The 27,831-nt window shown below is 35.6% G+C and overlaps 2 protein-coding genes across 5 annotated transcripts in view; one reads left to right on the top strand and one right to left on the bottom strand.

The window, feature by feature from the left end:
* Positions 1–14,618, top strand: part of pcm1 (pericentriolar material 1) — a 48,101-nt gene extending 33,483 nt beyond the window's left edge. For 2 of the 4 annotated variants that reach the window (XM_073841468.1, XM_073841466.1), the window contains 19 exons: positions 99–258; positions 392–729; positions 851–1,018; positions 1,317–1,373; positions 1,966–2,138; positions 3,379–3,510; positions 5,204–5,336; positions 5,514–5,651; positions 7,467–7,570; positions 7,664–7,798; positions 8,195–8,392; positions 8,483–8,542; positions 8,643–8,769; positions 10,563–10,714; positions 10,799–10,868; positions 10,954–11,144; positions 11,245–11,337; positions 13,596–13,719; positions 13,826–14,618. In XM_073841468.1, coding sequence (XP_073697569.1) covers positions 99–258; positions 392–729; positions 851–1,018; positions 1,317–1,373; positions 1,966–2,138; positions 3,379–3,510; positions 5,204–5,336; positions 5,514–5,651; positions 7,467–7,570; positions 7,664–7,798; positions 8,195–8,392; positions 8,483–8,542; positions 8,643–8,769; positions 10,563–10,714; positions 10,799–10,868; positions 10,954–11,144; positions 11,245–11,337; positions 13,596–13,719; positions 13,826–13,851 — 2,579 coding nt within the window. In that variant the 3' untranslated portion in view covers positions 13,852–14,618. The remainder of the gene's footprint in view (positions 1–98; positions 259–391; positions 730–850; positions 1,019–1,316; positions 1,374–1,965; positions 2,139–3,378; positions 3,511–5,203; positions 5,337–5,513; positions 5,652–7,466; positions 7,571–7,663; positions 7,799–8,194; positions 8,393–8,482; positions 8,543–8,642; positions 8,770–10,562; positions 10,715–10,798; positions 10,869–10,953; positions 11,145–11,244; positions 11,338–13,595; positions 13,720–13,825) is intronic. The other 2 variants (XM_073841467.1, XM_073841469.1) reach the window with 2 other exon arrangements.
* Positions 14,619–14,704: 86 nt separating this feature from the next.
* asah1b (N-acylsphingosine amidohydrolase (acid ceramidase) 1b) lies at positions 14,705–23,888 on the bottom strand. The gene is made up of 14 exons (XM_073841471.1): positions 23,732–23,888; positions 23,465–23,511; positions 22,398–22,488; positions 21,399–21,485; positions 20,680–20,758; positions 20,516–20,590; positions 19,290–19,335; positions 19,051–19,195; positions 18,784–18,838; positions 18,585–18,666; positions 16,268–16,399; positions 15,512–15,635; positions 15,367–15,423; positions 14,705–15,290 (listed from the first exon to the last, which is right to left on the bottom strand). Exons 1-14 carry the CDS (start codon positions 23,807–23,809, stop codon positions 15,201–15,203), a joined length of 1,188 nt encoding a protein of 395 aa, XP_073697572.1. The 5' UTR covers positions 23,810–23,888; the 3' UTR covers positions 14,705–15,200.
* Positions 23,889–27,831: the final 3,943 nt, after the last annotated feature.

The following is a 27,831-nucleotide window of genomic DNA, read 5'->3' as shown; positions in this document are numbered from 1 at the left end:
CGTCTGTTTCTAAATTAGTGAAATCACATAATGGTAATAATAATAAAAACAACAACTTCTAACCTTTTTGTTCATTCTCTCCTCTTTTCTGGCTTTAGGCTTTAATTTCAATCCCACATTTCCCTCCTCAGTAGGAGAGTTCCAGCAGAATCAAGCCAGTTCAGATCAACAGCATGATCCAAACATATCCTTCAAAACGGAATACATGAGTTTCCCCCCTCCACTACAGAGATCTCCACTCAACAATGCAGAAAAAAGGTACAAATGTGTTTCTGTAGTTATGATATCAATCGCAGTCAGGTGAAAATGCAAGGATCAGCTACTTTGTGTAGCTTAAACTACAAAAAGGAAGAAAAACTTCCTAATCTTGTTCATTTTTGTCCTTTTATAGGTTTCTGTCTCAAACTGACACTGTGCCCGACGCTACTAACTCCAGCTGGTTGAACTCCTCTCTGAATCACTCTGGTCAGAGAACCACCCTCACCTCAGACCATCAGAACTCCCCTTCCTCCTCTCCTGTCCCTCATCCATCCACCTCTCGGGATCTTTCTTACATACCTGACTCCCAGGAGTCTATAAGCAGCCTTCCAGACAGGGCAGATCCAACCACTGTCACCAAGACCTTCAGAGCAGGACGTAAGGCTGCAGCACAGGCCAGCCTGGCCTCTAGAGACAAGACCCCCAACACAAAGAGCCGCCGCAGGAGAGGCAGAGGACAGAAGAATGCAGGTGTGTCAATATTTAAATTAGATGTATGAATTTCTTTGAAAAGTTTAGTTAAAAGAAGCTTAAGAGTTTAAGTACCTTAATTCAGTGAAATGGAGTTCAATTTTGTTCTTCTCACTTTCAGCATCTGTGGACAGTGACAGTGTTTCGAGTGACTCTCACTTTGATCAGGACAGAGAGCGCTCCTCTCAGGTCAAATATAAAGATCTTAACCAGGGTCTGCTAGACAAACTCACACAGGAGAAACTGGATAGCAAGACTAAGAACAGCAAGCCAAATGACCTTTCATCTGGTATGCCTTTTCATAGATTCTGACTAAACATATCAAGTGGAACTAAATATATCCTGCAGAACAATGAGAACAGTCTTGTTATACAGTGTATGCTGTATTCTTTAACCAGAGAAGCATCTGCCACAACAGTATAGCAAGAAGACTGGCTTTTCTCCATTCTTATTTAATTTGAATATCATTTGAACATCTTATGTCCCCTGTGTCCTTATATTGTTTTATAGTGTTGCACACTAAATTCATTTTCATTTTTGTTTTTGTTCACATTTCATTTTTGGTTTTGTGCTTGGTTTCTTCACAGCATATGCTTGGAGAACACCTTTTCTCTCTAACAGAATTGCATGTACTGAAGTCCCAGGTAACTCCAAGTTCATCAGCCGTTTGACCTGCTAACTACTTGTTAACATTTCTTTTTATCTGCATGTTTCCTTCGTCTCCTTTCTTCTCTCCTTTTTAATCCGCATCAACATGCATAGGAAGTACTAAGTGTAAGACAGACATTTAATTTTAATCAGAGCACAGAAATGTAGAAACTCCACTGAGTTGTATAAAAGTTCATTTCTGTAGTCTAGTACCATTATTTTAAAACTTTGGGGAGAAAAAGGGGAGCAATCTGCTGTGTTATTCATAACACCATTCACACCCAGTGTCTTTTTGTTAGAGATGTTTTATACCTTTGCTTTTGAGTTTTCACAGAACTGTGCATCTGAGCATGGCTTTCAGGAAAGGCATCTCTTACATTTTCTTAAATGTCAAGTGAACATGGTGTTTTTAAAATTTGTGTGAAGTTCAAGTACTAAAGGTCTTGAAGTTATGTGAAATATGTTTTCCAAAAGTAGTTTTTTTGCGCAATTAGTTTGCATATATAGCAGTTGTTTGATCTGCTCTTGACAGTGGATTATGTTCATCATATTTTATTTTGTTCTTTTTGTGATATTTCTTTTCTCTAGATGTGAGCAGTGATTTCTCACTGTTTGAGGCCCTGAGAGAGACAATCTACTCTGAGGTGGCAACGCTGATCTCTCAGAATGAGTCTCGCCCTCACTTCCTCATCGAACTTTTCCATGAGCTTCAGCTGCTCAATACAGACTACCTGCGCCAGAGGGCGCTCTACTCATTACAGGTACAGTACCCAACAGTCAAATCTGTGCACACTTCTACAGACACAACAGGCCTACATGGAGAATGGATGGGTGTGTTAAGTGTAGGAAATCTGCAAAATGGACTTAAATGTACAAAACAAATATGCAGGTGGCATGGGATGTTTATATATACAGCTCTGAAAAAAAGAGACCACTCCAAATCAGTATCTCTACATTTATGGCAGCTATTTCATTTTAGTGTCTGTTGAATACCAGTAGTCACACTTCATTCTGCTTAATGAAGTACTGATTAGGTGATCACCTCAATCAAACCCTTTTTTAATGAGGAAAAGTATAAAAACCACTGCTGTGGTCATCATTATTGTCTTGCAATAGTACCAGCTGGATGGCAAAAACAGTGCAAGTAGCACCTCCAAAAGTAGTTTGAATCAAATAATGACCATGCCAAATAAGTTGAAAAGAAACAATTTAAGTGAGTAAAATTTCTGGCAGTGAGCGTCAAGTTGCTTCCATCCTTAAAAATTAAAAAACAGTGGTTAATAAGAACAAGGTCAAGCTGCAGACATTGGGAACAACAAAGCTGCAGACCACCAGAGGGCAAAAACAACTCTCCACTGTCCAGTATGACTGCCAACTTCTTTCGAATGGCACTCCACAATCATCAAGTGACCTGCAAAAAGAGAGGCAATCAGCAGCTGGGTTAAAGTGAACATCAAGGACGGTTCAAAATAGGCTCCTAGGGGCACGGCTGAGGTTGCACAAAGCTAGAAAAAAGCTTTTAATCAATAAGAATAAAAAAAGAGCCAGGCTGAGGTTTGTGAAAAACCATAAGGATGAGACAGTCTCTGAGTTTGATTTTTCGGTTTTGCCCAATACCTGGTTGTCTAATGGTTAGACAGAAACCTGGAGATGCCTACAAGCCACAGTATCTCGCACACGCAGTGTGAAATTTGGTGGGGGAACGGTGATGATCTGGGGGTGCTTGAGCAAGGCTGAAATTGGGCACATTCGACTTTGAAGGGCGCATGAATCAAGGCTGTCCTGGAAGAAGACTTGTGTTCCCCAACTCTGAGGATTGTTTTTTTCAACAGGACAGTGCTCCATTCCACACAGCTGTGGATGGAGGAACACCTGATCAGGACTGTGACTGGCTTTAATAGCAAAGAGCTACTTTCACTGTATCAGTAGATCCCTTTTCATAGTTGTGCTGTTTTTGAAGTAGTAACCATATTTAATTTTATTGTTTTCTCTGACCACCAGGACATTGTAACGAGGCACCTGACTGAGAAGAGTGTGGCAGATGAGCAGGCATCTTCTTTGGGTCCGGCTGTATGGGCCACAGGCTCCCAATCAGAGCTCACACCTAGTGAGAGCTTGGCTACCAGCGACAATGTGAGACACATGCTCCCTCATCTGTTTTTTCAGGGTTTCCGCGGGGTCTTAAAAAGTCTTAAAAAGTCTAAAATTTAAAAATCAAAATTTTAGGCCTTAAAAAGTCTTAAATTCTCTGTTCTAGGTCTTAAATAATTTTACACAGGTCTTATTTTTCCGATGTCCATGTAACGCTACCTCTAAAGCTCATTTAAATTCTCTTTTTGTTGTTTCCGTGGTGTTGTAGTTCTTTATTTCACAATTCCAAATATAATTTGCTGTATTTAAACTACAAATGAGACCAGCATGCAATAGCCAATCAGCTTTCTGTTACTGGCGCGAGTCTCTCTCGGATTGTACCGCAGAAGCTATGGGGAAGTGCAAGTTTAGCGATACTTAGCTTGAAAAAACTGAATATAGGGCTTGGCTAAGGCCAGTTGCTAACAACTAGATTTTTTTCTCCCTCTGTGGAAGTTACTGCGTCTTCAGAATCGCAGTAGCAGAATACAGGTCAAACTACCTTTTTCTGTATATAATGTTATCAATAATAATAATAAATATAGGTCAAGCTAGCTGACCGCCAGCCTTTGAAATACTTTTAAAATGTTTTTTTTTTACTTGCCCGACCGAACAAACCGCCTGATTAAAACTGAAGTGACAAAAACAACTAGCGAAGCATCGAAAGGCAAGAAAGATTCATATTTTAATACATTCAACGTAAACAGAAATTGATAATGGATAGTGTATTTCTGGTCTATTTGTGACATACTTTAAAACAAATGAATGTAACAGCACTCTAAAGAAACACACTGAGGTAAAAATTTCAAATGTGTAGTTTATTTAACATGATATAGTTCAGTAATATACCAAGTGAGCTTATTGTTGAAAATTTTCACAATTACAAATGTTACTTTAATTTTAGCTCAATAAAAAATTAGTTAGTCAAGTAGTTACTTACATATTAGACAATATGCAACATTAGCAGAAGCATTCTCCTAGCAACGTTTTGCTATAATTCAGCGTTTTGATCGAATCAATTGAAATAACTCGCTCATGAAGTGACTTACCGCCACCTGCTGGTAATTTAGTGTATTTAAAAGTATGCCTCCACACCCAACATTTCTAATGTACATATTTATAAATCAATAAATGTATTTAAACCATTAATCTCACTTTTAATTTTGCAGTGTAAATTATGTAATCTCACTGCTTACAGCCATTTAGAATTTATTGATAAATTCATAAAATAAATTTTAAAGGTAATGCATACATTTCAAAAGTTAAAAAAAGGCCTTTATAAAGGTAAATCAAATATGCAGATTTAAGATGTAAAAGCTAATAGAGCACTGATGAAAATATTGCTTCAGAATTTTTTTTTTTTACGTCAGATATTTCTAGTGGTACTTTTATGGGGATATTTTGTGTGGAATAGTATCTGCTGATATGAAAAGTTCACAGTATATCGTAGTAATAAATTTAATTTATGACAGCCATGAAATTGTGTTTGCTTTTTACATTAAACACATTAAATATTACACGTATGCATGTAATATAATATCTATTTCCATTACAGGTTTCGGTCTTAAATTTCATATAAGGTGGTATTAAAAAGGTCTTAAAAAGTCTTAAATTTCACTTGTTCATATCTGCAGAAACCCTGTTTTTGTTTCCCTCTTTAATTATCACAAAAGCTAATTGTGGCTTCTGATTCCAGGATGCATCTGAGAAGATTGTAACAGTTAAATCCAACTCCGTACTGAAGAGGGTAGCAGATAGAGACTCGATGGACAACGAGAGTCTGCTGTCCACCTCTTCCAACCTTGAACCCTTTGCTAGTGATGATCTGGGTAAGAAGACAGGGCTGTATGCATCATGCTAAGAACACATTAGATGGGTTGCTTACCACGATCATGCTTGCTTTGCTGGGCTGGGGCTGTGCTGGTCTGGTCTGAATCCTGAATATTTCTATTTCTCTCTCTCTTTCTTTCTCTCTCTGTCCATTGATTTCCTTTCTGCTCCTCCAGGTAACACAGTAATTCATTTAGATAAGGCATTGGCCAGGATGAGGGAGTATGAGCGCATGAAGCTGAGGGCTGAGTGTAACACAGATAACCCTGAGCACAGCCCTGGAGCTGCTGCTGCCGCCTCAGCACTTAATCAAGGTACTGCTGTGAACTCTGCAGATTAGACCCAACGTTCTGTGGCAATTCCTTCTAACTGTGTCCCTACCAGATAAAATGCAACAAGTTTCTATACACAGTCGATACAATGACTGGTCAGAAACTTACTGCGTTGCATATGCTTATGATGAACCGTGACTTCTGCTGTCACAGCACAGATAAACATGGCCAGCTATTCTCTATCTAGAAGGAATAATCCAGGCTTTTTACAAATACTTGTGGCGGTCTATTGATTTAAGTGTGCAACTTTGTGTTCTTCAGTGTGTTTTAATAAGTTCTTCTACCTAGAAAACAAGTCCCACTTGAGAACGACAATCTGATAATTTTCCATTCATTAAGTTAAAAATAACCTGGAATATTTCTTTAATAAATCTTAAGAGTTTGCTATTAATGATTTTGGGGATTAGAGGTTTATAATTAGCACTGGCTCTGCTTGCTATAAACACATATGTGACCCTGGACCACAAAACCAGTCTTAAGTCGCTGGGGTATATTTGTAGCAATAGCCAAAAATACATTGCATGGGTCAAAATTTTTGATTTTTCTTTTATGCCAAAAATCATTAGGAAATTAAGTAAAGATCATGTTCCATGAAGATTTTTTGTAAAATTCCTACTGTAAATATATCAAAATGTAATTTTTGATTTGTAAAATGCATTGTTAAGAACCTAATTTGGACAACTTTAAAGGTGATTTTCTCAGCATTTTGATTTTTTTGCACCCTCAGATTCCTGATTTTCAAATAGATGTATCTCGGTCAAATATTGTTCTATCCTAACAAACTATGCATCAATAGAAAGCTTATTTATTGAGCTTTCATATGATGTATAAATCTCGGTTTTGTAAAATTTTACCTTATGACTGGTTTTGTGGTCCAGGGTCACATATGTAATGAATTATTGGGTTTTATTCCCCTTTAAAGGATTAGTTCACTTCCAGAATAAGAATGTCCTGATAATTTATTCACCCCCATGTCAACCAAGATGTTCATGTCTTTCTTCAGTCACAAAGAAATGTAGTTTTTTTTTTTTTTAAGGAAAACATTCCAGGATTTTTCTCTGTGTAGTGGACTTTAATGGTGGCCAAAGGGTTGAAGGTCCGAATTGTAGTTTTTAGTGGAGCTTCAACAGGCTCTACACAATCCCAGCTGAGAATTAAGGGTTAGTTTTTAGAAGAATTTTTTTTTTTACTTTTTAACCACATCTTGCACTAGCTCAACCTCATGCGTTACGTAGCAAGCAAGCAAATAAAGTAAAAAGCCCTTTATAAAAAAGGTTAAAATTAAAAAAAGGTGATTTTTAAGTTGGAGGAGAAAATTAGGAGTTTTTCGCCCTACCCTACCTTTTTGAAACGGAGTGCACAGACAAAGAACTAACCACGTACAACCTTTCCATCAGGATTTCATAATTCATGCATGCACACCGCAGAACAAGTGCAAGAAAAGCATTTGTGGTTAAAAAGTATGGAATTTAAAAACAAATTACAGATCATTTCACTATACAAGACCCTTTCTTCTCAGCTGGGCTCATGTAGAGGCCTTTGAGGCTGCATTGAAACTTCAGTTTGGACCTTTAAACCATTAGCCACCAATAAAGTCCTCTATTTGGAGAAAAATCCTGGAATGTTCTCCTGAAAAAAAATAATTTCTTTGCAACTGAAGAAAGACAGACTGTACCATCTTGGATGACATGGGGGTGGGTAAATTATCAGGACATTTTTATTCTGGAAGTGAACTAATCCTTTAAGTAGACTTAAAGTGTTTTAATGCATTGTGTGTGTGTCATTGTCTGATTTTAGGTGCTGGACATTCATCTACAGATGCACATTGTCCTCAGATTGACACACAACAGCTTGACAGACAGATCAAAGCCATCATGACAGAAGTTATTCCTTTCCTAAAGGTAGGCATGCTCTACTTTTCTTTTTAAATTGACAAATTAGCCATCAAAGATGCAATTCGTAGACCTGCTGACTCGCTAATGTCTTTCTGTTAGGAACATGTTGGAGAGGTGTGTTCACACCAGCTGCTCACATCTGTGAGACGCATGGTGCTCAAGCTCACTCAACAAAATGACGAAAGCAAAGAGTTTGTTCGGTTCTTCCACCGACAGCTGGGTGGCATCCTGCAGGTAAGCACATTTCTAATGTTTTAATTTATTTGTCCTAATGTAATTACATATGGCTATTGATATTGGTATCAAAAAATGTGAAATTCTGGCATTGTAACAACCTTATTTCAAGCCAAAAAATAAAGTATGTATATTGTTATTGTTAAATAACATTACTTTGAAGAGTTTGCTATTAATGATTTTAGGCAAGCAGCTTTGTGCACACATTATTAATAAAATATGTTTTTGAGAAGAACAGCATTTTTGAGTATCATAGAATCATTCCTTTGAATATTTGAACATGTGATGCCCTAAACTGTGGTCTGTTTAGGAAGCTACTAGCTGGATCACGGCTTACATTTCATTATAAATGATGCCGTGTATAATAATGACAGAGAATCTTGGTTTTGTGCACAGGACTCCTTGAGTAAGTTTGTTGGGCGGACGCTGCAGGACTGCGGTGAGGACCTGTTGGTAGAGATCTCTGAGATCCTCTTTAATGAGCTTGCCTTCTTCAGACTCATGCAGGATTTAGATCAGAACACCTCCAAAAACAAACACAGAACCAAGAGACGCTCTGACCACACATCTCCAAAACACTCACCTCACACCGAGGTAGACATAAGTTATTAATCATCATCATGTCTGTCTGAAACAGTGCTTTTATGTTTGAGTGAGGAGAATGATGAGTGCATTTTTATTTAGGAGGTGAAAACGCTAGAGAGAGAAAAGACATTCTCCCCATCATATTTTGATGAGGACAGAGTAAGTTATAATTGTTGATATACATTAAGTATTTATTTATTTATTTTTTATGGAATGTTGAAAATTGACTATTTTCTTTCTATTTTCTTATTATCTTTAGGATCAGGATGAGACTGAGCAGAGTGGGAAGCTTCATGAGAGGGACGAGGACAAGGAGAAAGATGCCCAGAGCAGTGAAGCATCTGAGGTGGAAGAAGAGGAGGGAGAAGGGCTGCCTCTTTCTATAAGTGAGTTTATCTGAAATAGACACACAGTAACAGAAACCAAGAAACTAAACTAAACTAGCTTGCTGTTAATTTTTTTTTTTTTTTTTTTTTTTTAAAGTTGTTACCACATTCAAGGCCCAGAAAGGTAGTAGGACATTGATAAAATAGTCCATATGACATCAGTGGTTCAACCTTAATTTTATGAAGTTAGGAGAATACTTTTTGTGTGTAAAGAACTAAAAATAATGACTTTTTTAAAAATTTCATGCCTTTTAGTACGCCTGGGAACATGATACGGAAGAGAAGAAACATTTGAATTATAGTCATTATTTTTGTTTTCTTTGCGCAGAGTAGGGCTGTGCAATATGGACAAAATAATCATATTGCGATTTTATTTGCGATTTTGGCAACTGTTTTTGCTTTTTCAAGCAAGCTACATACATACATTCTAAATGTATTCAGTGCACAAGAAGTGCATAACAAAACATTTCACAATGAAATAACATAGTATTAAGTTTAATAAACAAAACATAAAATAAATTAGCCATGTTACTTTTTCCCCGGTACTTTAGCCTACTTTTTGTAATAAAGAAAACATTCATTTCAGTGGAAAAATAAGTCCAAAACTCTCTATTTTAACATTTTGAGGGCTCTACAATCTTTTGCTTTTTTTTTTTTTTGTTAGAAATTCTTATGTTTTAATTTTTCTGATATTTTTTCTACAATTAAATGGTTAATCTTGTTGTAATTTTTTTTTAATCATATATTGTTTTATGTATGTTTTGTACATTATACTGTACAAAAGTAATACAAGACTAATATTGTTCTGTTACATGTTAAACCGTACTATTATTTTGACAGGTTGCCGTGAAGTTTCTGTGTGTACAGTGTACAGTATGATATGATGCTAGTTTTCTCAAATGAAACGGTAAAAGTGAAACTCGCAGCAACTTTGGAGATTGAGTTTATCTGTTCATGTGAGATGCAAAGGCCAAAAATTAGCGGGAGCATCACGTGTGCTTCAGTATGCGTGTAGTAAAGAAAAAAAAAACGCGTCTCCACCATTCATACACACAGAGGCAAACGGAACATGCAGGATTCATATTAAAACAGTCTTTTTGCATTTCAGTTTTCACAGACACTAGTCCATATCGCGATTTGAATTAAGTGACAGACCAACTTTTGATTTATTAATCCAAAAATCGACGAATTCCGTGGCATTTCGCGCTATAGTAGATTCGGTTTTTATGAATGGAGTCCACGATCCGTCCGTGTTTTTGCAGAGCAGACATTGTAAACGCGCGACCATGTAGAGACAGAAATGACATGCCTTCATGTAAATAATATAAATAACATAAGGCAATTTAGTTTGTTTAATAAAAAAACAATGTATAGACCTGTTCTATAGGAAAGATAACCTTAAATGACTTCTATTGTGATCTGGCGCTATGTCGAAATTAAAATGAACTTGACGTTCAAGGGAGGGATAGATAAAATTGCAGCCTTATGCGGTTTAGAAATCGCATGTGCTTAAATCGCGATTTTTTTTTGCGATTGCGATTAATTGCACAGCCCTAGCGCAGAGTTTTCTCGTGGCTTCATAACGTTATGGCTGATGTCACATGGGCTATCTTAATGACGTCATGGAAACAGTCTAGGCTGCATTGTATGCTTACTGTTCTACAATACCCATTAGAGTGTTTGCTGGAGGTTGTTAATCTTATCGCCTACAGGTTAAGACTTTTCTGTAATATATTTGACTTTGATAAGAATCTGTTTGACTTGTGTATTGTGTGTATGGTCTTTTTCTTTAGGCCTGTCTAAAGCAGAGACACAGGCTCTATGCAACTATGGCAGTGGAGAAGATGAAAATGAAGTGGAGGAGATGGAGGAGTTTGAAGCTGGACCTGTTGAGGTGCAAACATCATTACAAGCCAGCATGGACAACACTAGTGAACACGGACAGGTGTGTTGGCATTTACACGCGAGAGGCAGTAATCTGACTTAGCTTAGACAAAAACACTAATAGCGACCTTTTGTGTTGTTCCAGGGCTCTGCCTTACGAAACGAATCCCCCCAGGAAACCAAATCAGACCCAGAAAACTCAGAAAGCAGCCAATGTATGCTATTTTCTTTACTATTATACTAATAATATTTATTGGGGTATGTACACTCAACTAAATTTTGTCTCCCATTTTCAAACAGTGAAAAGCATAAAATCTGAGTCCAAAGACATGGTTCAGCCTCCAGAGGAGGGCATAGAGGAGGCAAAAACTGGTTCAGGAGATGAGCTAGAGGAGAAGGATGACTTTGCTGCTTCTCCAGTCCAGGAAACTCCACAGAGTTCAGATACAGCTAGTCCTGACACAGAGTCTCCGGTCATGATCAACACTGATGTGCGTCTCACTCTCCAAACCTCAGATCATCTTTTCTTGTAGAACATGGTTTATTTTGAAAGACCAATTTTTGTTTTATGTTTTGCTTTTTATAATATAGGAGGCTGGATCTGGCAATACCAGCCAGAGATCAGATGAGGAAGATTTTGTGAAGGTTGAGGATCTTCCTCTTCAAATGTCTGTTCTTTGTGAGGTAAGAGCTTGAGTGATCACTTTCTAATAGGAATGGGGCACCGTGAATCAAATCATTAAAAAAAAATCATTAAAACTGGGTTCGTACAAAGTGCTTGAAGTAGTTGAATTTGACTTTTTGAAATTAAAGGCCTGGAGAACCCTTGAAAATGGCAATACTTGAATTATTGAAAGACAATGTATCAATGAAATAAGTGTTTAATTCTTTCAATAGATGCATCTTTTCACACAAAATTCACGCAATTCAAAAAAACATACCTTTTACGCTTATATCAGTTAATGTCAGGAAACTAGCGAACTAAGCCAGTAATAGTATTGACAATGTCATGTAAACATGGCTGAAGACACGAAAAGAGAATTAGATGAACTGTATCAATTGAGTGAGTCATTTATGCAGCAACTCATTCCAAGTGATTCACTAGCAAAAACCAGATCAAATTAAGAGAGCCATACATTTTTTTTAAATTTCAACATTGATTGTAATGATTTTAAAAAACACGAACTGAACTTTTCAAAACTACGAATCAGTTAAACCAACGCTTCAAAGCGTTCCACAATCGGATTGCGTATTGTGAATAATTTGTTTCATATCAGGTTTAGACTTTGGAGCCAGTTCATGAATCATTTGACTTAGATCGGGACTTCAAGTCACGTGTCGCAAATTATTTGATTCAGATCGGGAGTGTAAAATGTGAGTCATTTGATTTAGTTTGGAATGGGTTCGTGAATAATTTTTGCAAATTGAATGATTCAAATCAAAGATCTGCAATACGCAAAGTTCTGATCTAAGTGAAATGATTTCACGATCTGTACTCGAGTCCTGATCTGAAATGATTGTTCGTGAATCATTTAAACTATTGCGATGCAAAATGATTCCTGTTTCAAAGTGCTCCAATTCGAATGCATATCGCAAATTATTTGTTTCATATCGGAATTTCAAATCATGTATCGCAAATCATTTGATTTAGATGGAAACTTTACTTATCGCAAATCATTTAATTTAGAAGAGAATGATTCAAATCAAAGATTTGCCATACTCAAAGTTTCAATCTGAATCATTGCGACTCAAAATGATTCACTGTTTCAAAGCTCTCCAATTGGAATGCATATCGCAAATCATTTATTTCATATTGGGACTTCAAACCACGTGAACAATTGTTGTGAACAATTTGATTTGGGTCAAAACTTTGCGTATCGGCATCGCAAATCATTTGATTTAGATTGGAATAGGTTTGTGAATCATTTTGCAATTTGAATGATTCAAATCAAATATTCGCGATACGCAAAGTTCTAATTTAAGTCAAATGATTCATGATCCACACTCCGAGTCCTGATCTTAAATGGTTCGTGAATCAGTTAAACCATTGCGACTCAAAATGATTCACTATTTCGAAGCGCTCCAATCGGAATGCGTATCGTGAATCATTTGTTTCATATCAGGATTTCAAGTTGTGTACTGCGAATCATTTAATTTAGATCAGAACAGGTTTGTGAATCATTTAGCAAATTCAATAATTCAAATCCAAGATGTGCGATATGTGAAGTTCTGATCTATGTCAAATAATTTGCTATCCGCACTCTGATCTGAAACGATGGTTCATGAATCAGTTAAACCATTGCGTCGCAAAATGATTCACGGTTTCGAAGCACTCCAATCAGAATGCATAGCGCAAATCAATTGTTTCATATTGGGACTTCAAATCGCATATCGAGAATCATTTGATTCAGATCGGAAAGGGTTTGTGAATCATTTCGTGAATTGAATGATTCAAATCAAATATTCGCGATACGCAAAGTTCTAATCTAAGTCAAATGATTCACGGCTCACGCTCCGAATCCTGATCTGAAATGATTGTTCGCAAATCAGTATTTAGATTGGCACTTCAGAGCATGGATCGCAAATAATTTGATTCAGATTGTGACTTTGGTGCAGGTTCGCAAATCATATGGTTCAGTTCGGGAGTTCGGGACTTCGGAGCACACATGGCGAATCATTTGTTTTATATCAGTGATTTTTGTAAATGTTTTCTCCATTTTTTTTTTTTTTTTTTAGCTATAAACATATACACATGCTTGAAAAGACCTGGAATTTCCTTATACAGTATCTGTATGAACCCTGTTGAAAGTAACCTATATTTTTGTTGAATGTCAGTCACCTGCACTGTAGTAGCCATGTTTTTGCATGTCCCTTTTTTCTAAAGTGTATAAGACATTTCCAGTGCTGATTTAAAAATATTTTCTTCCTTGTAATTTATACAGGAAGAGCTTTGTAAGAGGATCTCAGAAGAGCAGCAAAATAACAACTTAGCAGCTGAAATTCTGAATGGAAATAAAGAAGAGCTTGCAGGATTGGTGGGAAATGCTCAAGCACTTAAAGAGCCTGGTAACTATTAAATGTCAAACTGTATGCGGTCTTTTCAGACCAAACCTGTAGTGACTAAATTAATTAATTTTCAAAATGTAATCTAAATCTTTCATTTTTTTTCTAGAGACCATTGGAGCCCAGAGTGCATAAGAATGGTCTTTTGATCCGTCTCACACTGCAAATCATCATTCATGCAACATTACTGTAAAATGAGCTTAATACTTTAAGATTCCTCGGAAACAAAAGCTAAGCTAAGTCTTGGTGAATTAGCCTGTCAGCATGTGTGATCTAACAGTTTAAGAGATGTTAAAAAATCTCTCTACACTTGTAAGTAGTTTTATTTGGATTGTTTTATGGAGAATGTAGGAGATGCTGTTTTGAAGGGGCTCTGTCTTTAAGCCGTTCTGTAGTCTGTAAGTACTTTTTCTGTGTTTTCTCTTTGTTCATCCAGAACTCTCTGTAAAAGCTCTTTCAAAGGATTTGGTTCAAAGGATGCAAAACATTTTTGTATTCCTGTGTTTAGCATGGTTTGGCTTTTGTTTTTTCATTTCGTTCTAGGATTACATCCCGGACTGCTAGTGTTTGTTGCCAATGCAATACATAAAGGACAATAGATGTTTATTTCTCTAATTCAGGACAAAACATAAGCACATTTGGAAATAAAAACAATCCCTATTTAAATGTTTGACAAAGACGGCATAACAAAATGTGTAATGGATAGAGCAGAATCGCATATTAGCACTGAGACATTGTCCTGTCCTTTCTTTTTGCGCTCTTTTAAATGTTTTCTCTTGCTTTCGTTTTTACCTTTTTTAAAGGCATGTTGGCCAATGCTTGGGTTCTCACCCCATTTCACCTCATGTAATTCTCCAATGTTTAGATTGAGATTTAAAATAAATAAAACATGATTTTTACCACTTCCTGCAGTGATTGCTTGCTTTATCCCATTTGCACAAAAGCTCCTTTGGTAAGTGTTTATTTTGCAAAATGTTGACTGACTCAGTTTATTATTTCCACAAGTATGATTTATTGATGTTAGTTGTGTACATTTGTTTATTGCTTGCGTATAATTATTGTACATTCATTTTTTTTTTTTGGTTGATCACTTTACCCTCATGCATTTGTTAGTTAACAGAGCTCATGAGGATAAATAAAGTTATGAGGCACTAGTAGTGTTGATTCTCAAAGACATATATCTCTGTTAATATGTAGAATAATAAATTCTATACAAAAATGTCATTGATTGAAGCAAAAAATTTTACAATCTCTGCAATTATTTTTCATAGTTTCCATTACAGACATCTTCAGACAAGTGTAAAGCTGTCCTACTGTACCTGTTTGACAAGCTAAGCTTGATTAAACCCTATAATGCCCACAAAAGCTGACATAACGAACCTTTTAAAATGTAAGACGACTGATTTTCATTGGAGCTGAAATATTAATTTGATTCTTTTTTTTCTTAAACGTACAGAAAACCGTCCTGGTTCAGGTGGAGTCCCTCACCACGGCATGCAGGGGTTAGGACAGTCACGGATATAAGACTCCAGTGTTCCCTTAGACACCTCCATGAGAGTAGTGTATGTGGTCAACTGTACAGGACAATAAAGGCAAGTGTTAATAAACAAGCCATAAAATGAACACTAACATAAAACGAGATGAACCTACTTTATTTAAGACTGGTTTGGTGGACAAGACATCATAGACTGTCTTTATAGAGATACCCTGAAAGGATAAAATTATTATTATTATTATTATTATTATAATTATAACATTTTTAATAACAGTTTAACTGTTTGCAGTGTCAACTCACAGTCTGTGTGGTCTGATTCATGCATTTCATAGCAGGCGTTCTGCGGTCATCCAGAAACAGAGGCTCTTTCCAGTGATCGTAGTTAGTCTCCAACACATACCACCTGCCGTTCTTTACATCAAGTCTGAAATATATAGAAAGTTTAATGTTAAAATAAAATAAAGGGGACATATCATGAAAATCTAACTTTTTCCATGTTTAAGTGCTATAATCGGGCAATTTCTTAAGCAGCAGTTGACCTTCAAAGACATAACTGACTGTTTTTGTAACTCCTGTGTTTTTAACATAAACTTGTGTGTATTTGATAGTTTGAGCGCAATAAGACATGAAAGAGAACTTTTAGTACTAACATGCATGTGCTTTGGATGTGTGTTCAGAAAACCCTTTATATCACTAGTTTAAACTAACATGATTTAAAATGCATGATTTCAGCATGATAGACATGATAATCAAAACCAAACAGATGTTTTTTAGCAGAGTATCTGAGGTATGAGCTGTAAAGGCATAGCTCTATTCTGGAAAAAGGCGGGGAGCAGCAGCTCATTTGCATTTAAAGAGACATGCATGAAAAAAGTGTGTTTCTGCTTCCACTCAAAATGGGCATTTTCAAAATTATATAATAAATGATCAGTGGGGTATTTTGAGCTGAAACTTCCCAGACACATTCTGGGGACACCTGAGACATTACATATTGTAAAAAGGGCCATAATATGTCTTCTTTAACTGCCTGTGTAAAGAAAAGCAATGTTCACTTACTCTAGTGGATTGATGCTGTGTGTTCTGGATCTGGTGATAATGCAGGCTTGGCCCGGCTGGTTTCCTCCAAGGATGAAGTAAGCTGGAGCCAGAAGCTTAGTGTCAGACAACAGAGCCTTAGCACTTTCATAGCTAAAAAAAATAAATAAAAGAGACAATATTCAAATAATCATCAGCTTTATAAACCCAAGAGACATTTAGCTATCAAATTGTTTTGTTTCATATTTCAATTTATGTTTCTCCAAAAAAAATAAAAAAATAAATAGAAAAGAAAAACAATATACACTGCCTGTCAAAAGTTAGGAAAAATTAAGATATCTATTATTAAGCAGCAAATCAAGAGTTTATTGACGCAAAAGTCATAGTTAAAGGTTGTATCAGCGATTTCAAGCCTGAAACATAGTGTCAAATTCAGCTGACCTTTCTTTACGATTCGCTCGCTGCCTGCCCCATAAATTGTCTGTGAAAAAACCGCGTCTCTCTGGTCAGCCTAGGGTCTGAGATATGCCAAAAAAACAATCGGTGCTACCAACTATTCCACAGATAAACAAACAGTGTTCCAACCAATCACCGTCAGGGGGTTGGTTTTGTGGACTTTCGCTCTGCCTCCCTCACATCCCTCCACCAGTACGAAAGTCCACAACACCCACCCCCTGACGGTGATTGGTTGGAACACTGTTTGTTTTTGCTGTGGAATCGTTGGTAGCACCGATTGTTTTTTGACATATCTCGGACCCTAGGCTGACCAGAGAGACGCGTTTTTTTCACAGACAATTTATGGGGCAGGCAGCGAGCGGATCATGAAGAAAGGTCAGCTGAAAGTGACACTTTATGTTTCAGGGTAGAATCGCTGATACAACCTTTAAGAGTTAGTCAAAAATGAAAATAGGATGTTTTAATTTATTTATGCATTTTCTTAAAAGTCTCATTCTCACCCAGGCTGCATTTATTTAAAACAGTACTGCTGTGAAATATGATTACAATTTAAAAACTATTTTTTGTCGTAATATATTTTAAAATTATTAATGTGATGGCTGAATTTTCAGCAGCCATTAATCCAATCTTCAGTGATCTATCAGAAGTCATTCTAATATGCTAATTTGGTGCATAACTGTTAATGTTGAATTTTTTTTTTCCGTTGCTTAATATTTTTGTGTAACCCATAATACAATATTTTACAATATTACTGTTTTTACTATATTTATCAAATATTTATTTTTATTCATATATTTATATTTTATATGTACTGTATATATGAAACAAATGTAGCCTTGGTGAACAGAAGAGACTTCTTTCTAAAACGTTTAAAAAAAAATTCATAATTATTCCAAACTTTTGACTGGTAGTATATAGGTAACTCTTAAACTTGGTGCTTATATTAAATTATAAAGTGATTGTAAATGCATAATAACCCTTAACACACTTTAAGAAAAAAGTAAAGTATTCTAAAGCATTATATGTTTTTTATAATTATTCATTATAAGCATAATGCATTAGATTATGTATTATAATTCATTAAAATATATTCATAAAGCATTATAATTCTATACATATACACTGCCGTTCAAAATGTTGGGATCAGTAAGATTTTAATGTTTTTTTTAAAGAATTCTGTTATTCTCATCAAGGCTGCAATTACAATTTAGAATGATGGTTTTCTATTTTAATGTATTTTAAAATGTAATTTATTCCTGTGATGCAATGCTGAATTTTCAGCATCATTACTCCAGTCTTCAGTGTCACATGATCCTTCAGAAATCCTTCTAATATGCTGATTTATTATCAATGTTGAAAACAGTTGTGCTGCTTAATGTTTTTTTTTTTTTTTTGTTCCTGTGATTCTTTCAGGATTCTTTAATAAATAAAAAGTTAAAAAGAACAGCAAATATTCAAAATATAACAGTAAAGAACTTTTTAACAGTAAAACCCTTGCTTTTTATTAATTTAACACAACCTATTAATTTCTTTGAAAAAGAAAAAATAATAAAAATGTACTGACCACAGATTTTGGTAGTTTGTTGTTAGAAAAGATTTCTATTTTAAATAAATACTGTTCTTTTTAACTTCTTATTCATCAAAGAACCCTGTAATGTAATGTATCACAGGTTCCAAAAAAAATATTAAGCAGCACAACTGTTTCCAACACTGATAATAAATAAGCATATTAGAAGGATTTCTGAAGGATGCTAGAAAACAGTTATAAATAAATGCAGCCTTGATGAGCATAATAAACTTTTTAAAACACATTAAAAATCTTACTGACCCAAACTTTTGAACAGCAGTGTATATTAATACTGTATATTTATCTATAGCCAACCTAGTTGCATTCTCTAGCACAGAACGAGTCAGGAAACTCATCCACATGCCATCTCTCTTCCCCAAGATCCACTCCAGAATCCCTGTAATTCACAATAAAATTGTAAATAAAGAAAATACAAACTCCTAAAAGAAATAAACCTTCAACATATTTCTGTCAATGCCTCTTATGACTCGGCAAATATCAGGCAAAGGCTTACCGATGTAGCCACCATCCAGACTGAATCGTTCATTCATAGTAAGGGTGAATGAGTGCTAAAGAAAACAAAAGACAGAGACACAGTGAGACACAGAAGCAATGTGATTACTGACCAACAATCCAGGCTTTCACAATTCTCCTTCCTGGTAAATTGCAGAAGTTAAACTAAAAACAATGACAGCGACAAAAGGACATTTTGAATCTTGTCACCCTGATTTCCATTCTGGATTTAAATCTAATGAACTACAGATGTGAGCTCTTTCCTTACCGGATGAATACCGGTCAGCATGCCCACGTATCCTGCAAAATTGGTGGATTTAAAGACAGTCTGGTTGTTGCGTCTGAAGTCGATGTTGACAACCAGTGGCTTCAGCTTCTCTGTGATGATCCATGACCTGTTCTTCAAATCCCACCTGTAAGACCACAAACCAATATGACATCCTCAAAAAAATCTTGAGATTTAAGGAAGTAGGTTAACAACATAACAAAACAATGCACTAAACTCACCCCATGAATAGTCCAAAGTCCAAGTTCCTTGCATGGATGAGATTGCCTATAATAAAAAAGTTTTTTTTTTGATTACCACTCAAAAGAGTTGGTAACATTTGTAAGTATTTTATGCTTAACAAAACAGAACCTATTTGATCACATTATTATAATTAGTACAATGTAAAACAACTGTTTGAATATATATATATATATATATATATATATATATATATATATAAAATGTATTTTTTTCTTTTAATGGCGAAGCCGAACTTTCAGCAACCATTACTTCAGTGTCACATGATCCTTCAGAAATCCTTCTAATATGCTGACTTGGTGGTCAAAAAGCATTTCTTACAATTTTGTCAAAAGAGTGATACATTTTTTCAAGAGTCTTTGATTAATAGTAGTTCAGAAGAACATTTATTTGAAATAGTACGTTTTTGTAGCATTATAAAAGTTTTTACTGTCCCTCATGATCAATTTAATGCATCCTTACTAAAGAAAAGTACTCATTTCTAAAAAAATCTTTAAGAATTAACACTTTTATTTAGCAAGGATGCTTTAAACTGATGATAAAGACATTTATAATGTTACAAAAGATTTCTATTTCAGATAAATACTGTTCTTCTGAACTTTCTATTTATTCTATTCAAATTTAACTTGAAAAAACCTAACCCTAACCCAATATTAGAATGATTTCGGAAGGATCGTGTGACTGGAGTGATGATGCTAAAAATTTAGCTTCGAAATCACAGAAATAAATGACATTTTAAAATATATACAGATAGAAAACAGTTATTTTAAATAGTAAAAATATTTCAAAATTGTATTGTTTTTGCTGTACTTCAGATCAAATAAAAACAGGCTTGGCAAGCAGAAGAGACTTCTTTAAAAAAACATCACAAAACTTTTGACTGGTAGTGTACAATGCTTGCTTAGTTGGGGACACTTTCCAGCGATATCGTATACTATTTGAACTGAACTGACGATGATATCACTGAATTCATTGATGAACTGCCTTTAACTGAAAATTGATTGTTACAATAATGCGTTACTTACACACTATTGTGCTGTTTAAATACTGTGCAGTTGCTTTGACACAATCTGTATTGTAAAAGGCGCTATATAAATAAAGGTGACTTGACTTGACTTGACAATGGCTCTCTAACATTGTATAACATACTTACAAATGATACAATATTATAAAAAGGAAATAATGTTATCCCTGATGATATCCTTACCACTGGCATCCTCTGCAACCAGAGACGTGCATACGGTGAACACCTCATAAAATATGTTGAAGAGCAACACCTCACCTGAGTCAGAGAGAACAGTGGATTGTGTGATTTAATTACAGATTTTATAAAGTGTTAAACATAATAATATGGTTTTGATGCATTCATACCTAAAGGAACACCAGACACTGATGCTATTCCTCTGATCTCCTCATTGAACGGGTAAGGCAGGGTGTCAACCATCAAGGGCTGAGGACAAACACACCACAGTCCTTTTTATTTATTTAGTTCAGTTCAAATGATGAATGTAGATGATCTGTAACAGCTACTGTATACATGTCTGCCAGATTTGAGATTTAGAGGGATAGTTTACCCAAAAATGACATTTCAGTCATTAATTATTCACCCTCATGTTGTTCCAAACCCGTAAGATCTTCGTTCATCTTCGGAACACAAACTAAGATACTTCTGATAAAATCCGAGGGCTCCCCGATCCTCCATAGACCGCAAGGGTCCTACCAAGTTCAAGGTACAGAAAGATACCAAGAACATCGACAAAATAGTCCATGTGACAGTGGTTCAATCATAATTTTGTGAAGCTATGAGAATACGTTTTGTGCTCGAAGAAAACTAAAATACCGACTTTGTTTAGCGATTTCTTTCCCTTGCTATTTATGGAGGGTCGGAGCTCTCGGATTTCATCAGAAATATCTTTAATTTGTGTTCTGAAGATGAACGAAGGTCTCACGCATTTAGAACATGAGGTTGAGTAATTAATGACAGAATTTTTATTTTTGGGTGAACTATCCCTTTAAGATTTTGGTATACTTCAGTCAATGATTAAGCATCATACTTAGTGTTAGATCGATAAGTTTCCTTAATAACTCACCAAATCCTTGTCTACGAGATCAATGAGCTTTCCACTGGGAACAAATGCATCTGCTAGATCTCTGATAGCCTGAATCATGCTCGCCATCTAAAAGCAAAGCACACAAGCACAAGAACACATCAGCCCTTCCTGGATCGTCCAGTTTTAGTTTTGTAGACTTTCAGTTCAATTTTGGCTCACAGTTCACAACAAAATTCACCAATATATCAATTAAGGGGAGGCAAAATCACTTTTTTGGGCTTTTTGCTGTTTCATAAAGTGTTTTTTTCATACTAGTGGAAAGAAAACACACAAAAGACACTGTTAAGTGTTTCTTTTATAGCACTTTATCTATTTGTGTTAACAGATCTCAATTACATATTTTTAAAGCCTGTTTTTTCAAAAAAAAAAAATGTTTTTTCACCTACACTGAGCCATAAATCTCCACTTCAGTAACACACACACCAAACTTTAAATTTTTATTCCTGTCTACATCTTGTAGGTTTTTACAGAGGGATTTGTTGATATATAAATTGCTAATTTTTATACAACATTTTATTCCCCCAAAACTGGTAAAAAAAAAATACATTTTTTTTCTAAATTATGGCATGACAGAATGAGATACCCCAAATGCCCTCTGTAAAAACATTTGACTAATATGTAAAAAAAAAAAATACAAATTATGAAACTGATTTCATCCACGGTTTAGATTTTTGTACTAGGAATGTATGCAAATTAGAGCATATTTCATTAAATAATTCCTCATTTGCATATTTAAACCTAACATTTTAGAAAACTTGTAATATAAAAATTTTTTGTAATTATCAATGTAATCAACTGGGTAAGTAAGGTGAACACTATTAGTTAATTTTTTTTACCCTATTAACATGCAGTGTCTCGCCTAAAAAAAGATGACATGTAAAATCTACTGACTGACTGTCATGGCAAAAACACTTGAATTAATTTGTTGCGGTATGCATTCATAGATAGAGCATTGTAACAGTGATGGTATGAACTCACATCATTCTTTTTGGCTGTAATGATATCGGTCCATCTTTTGCTTGGTGGTAAATCCAGATTCACAGTATACCAGGACACATCGCCTTTAAATCTAAAAAAATACAGATAATATACAGACTGTCTTATTTTATCTCTTCAGTGAGAATTACAAACTTGAAATTACACTTGAAATCATTTACAGTCAAACCAAAAAATGTTCAGACACCATATATAATTTTTTTGATATTTTTTTACTAGTGGGTACAGGACACTATAGTTCATTTATATAAGTGAGGATAGCTAAATAAAATAAACTCTGACGTTCTTCATACAGTAGACTACCAGTAAAATTTATAATAATTTAGGATCAAAAATTTGATGTGACACTTTGACCTGACCTTGTTTTGTTACATCCCTTTCTATCAAAGTTACCTGACATTATCAAGACTAATTTGTTCTGACACAGTTTACCTCCCGAGTTCTTGTCATATTTTATTACCATGTTCTAAGCTAGCTTATAAACTGTGATAATGTGCGAAATTTTGAAGGTGTCTGAATAAATTTGGGTTTTAATTATCAAGGTGAATTTGTTCTGACACAGTTTAACTTTGAGTTCTTGTCATATTTTATTACCATTTTCTAAACTATAGTGAATAAACTGTGATAATGTGAGGCATGTTGAAGGTGTCTGAATAAATTTTGGTTTGACTATACTATTTGTATACTGTTTTCATAAATGCAAAGATGTACTTTTTTAAATGAATATAAACACTGGATACTGTAATATAAATGGTATAGGCCTATTGATGTTTTAATATTTTGTAATTGCCTAACAATGATACATATCCGCCCTGTTGTTACAAAACACATGACTTGGTTTCACTTCTTTTAACCTAGAATAGCCTATACAGTTAAAGTCAATAAACTGTCAAAATAAAACCACTTGGAAATGTCACTATACATCAGTGTTACTGTTTGTCTTTTCATATACACCTGTTGTACATGTAATCGTCGTATGCTTTCAATTTTGGTCTCTGACAGGCGTTTTTACAGGTTGTATAATCCATAATTTCAGTTGTCATACTCACGTTGGGCCGTTTGGAGGATACATGGCACTTCTGCACTCTTCTGTGTACTGAAATATTAGAATATTAGAAACATTAGTCATTTATCACATACAGTAAACTGACGTTGTGGTGTTTATTCCTCAAATTTAGGTTACAAAGCATCTCAATGATGTCGTATAAACAAACTATTGCAGCTCTAAAGGTAACTTGCATATCTGATATGAGGAGTGCTGTAAACAAACATTTGTCTTTCATAAATATCAATGACAACTTTAGTTTGTGACTTACCGGTGGTACATATTGCGCTGACGAACACATAAACATAAAAAAGAGAACAAAACAGCATAAGTTTAATTTGGTGATCATGATGAGACGACCGCAGTGCGCAGTGCTCCTCAGAAGAGTCTGTGAACGCGGAAGTGGCGATGATACTCGTGACGGTTCGTGATCTGCGCACACACTGGGGGAGTTACCAAAACAATGACTTACAAAATAAAAGATGACTTCACACTTTTTGACACAACTGTCTTTTTGAGTTTGTCCCTGTTTTAATTTACTAAGCTGTAGCTTAAGTCGGCCCTACATCACCTTTAATAAATGGCCGTGTAAGGAGAAATAACAGAACAACAATGCAGTTTTACCTCATGTCATGAAACAAACAAGAGGTTAAATCGACTGTCAAACAAATAGGAGAATGTATTGCGCTATCTAACGTATCTAACGGCTGTAGAGGGAAGTGCAACAACAAGCATGTAGATCAGAAGAGCGGAGATGAGGGTTAAAGAGCTCCCCCTAGGGTTACCACTTTTAATACAAAAAAATAAGGGACACATACTGCAGCGGGGTCCAAGACCACAGTGATCACAGGCCCAATGGCATGCCAGCAGAGCCGGATTAAATAAATTGACTACACTAGGCAGGATGCATTTTTTGGGCCCCCCTCCGTCGATGTTATTTATGAATTGAAATCTGAAATTTACCAAAGTTACTAATAAAAGTTAATTCACATTCTACATAGCCTAGTCTTTGGTTAAAAATTGGTTATTATGCCAAAATAAGTCATGTGTTGTATATAAAACAGTCTATCAGACTATTTTTTGATATTCATTATTTATACATTACACGGCTCTATTAAATGATATTAAATTATCCTCATTTTATCCATTGGGAGTGTCATTGTTAAGGCAGTAGTACCAGTAAATAACCAATAGGTGTCAGTAGACTATGTAAACAGAGCAAATAAGTTTATTAAGCAAAACGATATTGGGCGTAAAATAATTAATCCGTGGGGACGGTTTTGCAATTCGTTCCCTCAGTTTAAACTGTACTCACGAGTTCTTAAACTGTTCCCTCGGTTAAATAAATAAATATAAATCGTGCCCATGGATTATCAAACCGTACCCACGAATTTCCAATCCGTGAGCTCAGATTTTGTAAACCGTACCCTCAGATTTTGAATCCTTACCGACAAATTTATAATCTGTGCGCACGCTTTAGCAATATGTTCCCACGGGTTTGTAAACTGCACTCACGGATTTGTGATGCATTGTATTGCATTTATTAAACTTTATTTCTCATAGTAGGCTATGAGACCATGGAACACTGACAAAACAGAGTTTTAGCTTTATTTTATTTATATTAATCACCAATAGATTAGCTGCTAAAACACCACACCTGTGTTCTATCCTATTGGTTATTATTGGAAAATAAACGCTAAAAAGAAGACTGTGTAGTACGGAGCCCCTTACGTCACCTGTAGAAGAAAAATAATTAATCCGTGGGGACGGTTTTGCAATTCGTTCCCTCAGTTTATAAACCGTACTCACGAATTCTTAAACTGTTCCCTCGGTTTAACAATTCATGCCCACGGATTAACAAACCGTGCCCACGAATTTCCAATCCGTGCGCTCAGATTTTGTAAACCGTACCCTCGGATTTTGAATCCGTACCCACAAAATCATAATCCGTGCGCACGCTTTCGCAATCCGTTCCCACAGTTTGTAAACTGCTCTCACGGATTTGTGATTATGATAAGCTTTTCACCCAGAGTTAGATACATGCTGCACTATTAATGTTATTATTAAATAAGGCCTATTATTACATTGCATTTAGTTTGAGACAGTGTTGCCAGATTGTAAATGTCCAAGTATCGTACCAGAAGCTCAAAATTATCGTATTTGGGAGAAAATTATCGTATTTTAGTCAAACGTTCAAAATAAAGACATTTATCTAGATGTTACAGCTATTTCTCCTTTTTAGCACTCATTTTCTATACCTTATTGCAATGCTAAACTAATTATCTTACCCGAGTCAAACGTTCAAAATACAGCTATTATAGATGTTACAGCTATTTATCCTTTTCAGCACTCATTTTCTATACTTTATTGTTAAACTAACAACCTCAGTTTTGAAACAACTGACCTAAGTACGACAGGAACGTTAACTTGTGCTCGTGAGAGAGAGCCATTCTCCACGATGATTGGTTGAGAAGACGTAAGATTGGATGAAAGGCATGCGTAAGGCACGTTCACCTCTCCTCACAATCATGAAGGTAGACGTAGTATCCACACAGCTAGATCTTTGAGAATAGAAGCTCTTATAATTACAACGACCATAGTGTCACAAAATTCTGAAATTATCGTACATTGTGGTATTATTGATCGTACATCGTACAGAGGTCAAAATTATGGTACAAATACGATAATTATCGTACGTCTGGCAACACTGGTTTGAGAGCAAAGGAATGGCAACATAACCTGTACATTATTTGTTTTGTATTGCTTTTTACCTTCTCCTCTCCAAAACTCGTTTTTTTTTTAATTCAGGTAATTTTATATTTTGAAAAATATTATATAAAACAAAGCCGTTTGAACAGCGCTCTTCACTTATTATTTTATTTTGGTACCATGACCGCACTTACAAAACAGGCTTCTTTTTATCGTTTATTTTACATTAATAACCAATAGGTTAAAACACAGGTTTTTTTGGCAGCTAATCTATTGGTGATTAATATAAAATAAAGCTAAAAATTCTGTTTTGTCATTGTTGCATAGTCTCATATAGCCTACTGAGAAATAAAGTCTAATAAATGCAAAACAATGCATCCAGCATATAAACACGTGTCCTGGTTGAATTTGGGGGCGGGGCCACAAATCCGTGAGAGCAGTTTACAAACTGTGGGAACGGATTGCGAAAGCGTGCGCACGGATTATGAATTTGTGGGTACGGATTCAAAATCCGAGGGTACGGTTTACAAAATCTGAGCGCACGGATTGGAAATTCGTGGGCACGGTTTGTTAATCCGTGGGCACGAATTGTTAAACTGAGGGAACAGTTCAAGAATTCGTGAGAACGGTTTATAAACTGAGGGAACGAATTGCAAAACCGTCCCCATGGATTAATTATTTTTCTTCTACAGGTGACGTAAGGGGCTCCGTAGTTTTGTAAGTGCGGGTCATGGTACCAAAATAAAATAATAAGTGAAGAGCGCTGTTCAAACGGCTTTGCTTTATTTAATTTTTTTCAAAATATAAAATTGCCTGAAAAAAAAAAAAAACAGTTTTGGAGGGAAGGTAAAAAGCAATACAAATCAACTAATGTACAGGTTATGTTGTCATTCTTTTGCTCTCAAACTAAATGCAATGTAATAATAGGCCTTACAATTAACATTAAATGTGCAGCATGCTAATGCTACGCATTCCAGGCAGGTTTTTGAGCTCGTGAAACACGACTTAAAATCACGACTCACGACTTTGTAGCGTTCCAGGCAAGTCACGCCAAACTGCCTGGGCACATTTATGAATTATTATTATTTTTATATTATTATTAATTTGATTGCAACGTTATATTGTCCATATGCTCTATTTTTCCACCGTGTACCACTTGCATAAACACCGCACGCATTAGGGCTGATATTGTATGTTACGTCAGAACTCGTAACTGGGAGTCCATCGATCTAGTACGAGTTCACGAGTGGGAAGTCACGGGTTTGACTGCCGTTCCAGTGCACTTTCACGGGTAGAAGGTTGGAAAAACACGGGTTACGGGTTGCCTTGAACGCGGCATAACTCTGGGTGAAAAGCTTATCACAAATCGCTCTGTATGGCTCTGACTGGCTGGCGTCGCTCTATACAGTCATGGGCTGGCGTTAATATGACAATGTAACAGTCTATGGTTAAGATAAACATCGTCACTATTTTTAGTTAATTAATAAATATTGAAATAGATTGTAGATAGGACATTTGTACATTAAAAAAAAAAAAAAAGGGTCCCGCTGTCTGGGCCCCCTCCCGCCAATCGGGCCCTAGGCACGTGCCTAGTTTGCCTTTGCGTTAATCCGGCTCTGCATATTGAGTGGTGGTAAATCGCAACTTAAAATATGCACTTCA

This window comes from Garra rufa, chromosome 6 (genome assembly GCF_049309525.1).
Source record: "Garra rufa chromosome 6, GarRuf1.0, whole genome shotgun sequence".
Classification (NCBI taxonomy): Eukaryota; Metazoa; Chordata; class Actinopteri; order Cypriniformes; family Cyprinidae; genus Garra; species Garra rufa.
Note: the sequence above shows the minus strand (reverse complement) of the source record. Positions and strands in the feature narration are given on the sequence as shown.

Coding starts and splice junctions, on each gene's coding strand:
- asah1b (XM_073841471.1), bottom strand. CDS start 23,809: ATGATCACCAAATTAAACTTATGCTGTTTTGTTCTCTTTTTTATGTTT. Junction 18,839..19,050: donor TGCTGACCGGTATTCATCCG/GTAAGGAAAGAG, acceptor TGTTTTCTTTAG/CACTCATTCACCCTTACTAT. Junction 15,636..16,267: donor CACAGCATCAATCCACTAGA/GTAAGTGAACAT, acceptor TATATATTTCAG/ACTTGATGTAAAGAACGGCA.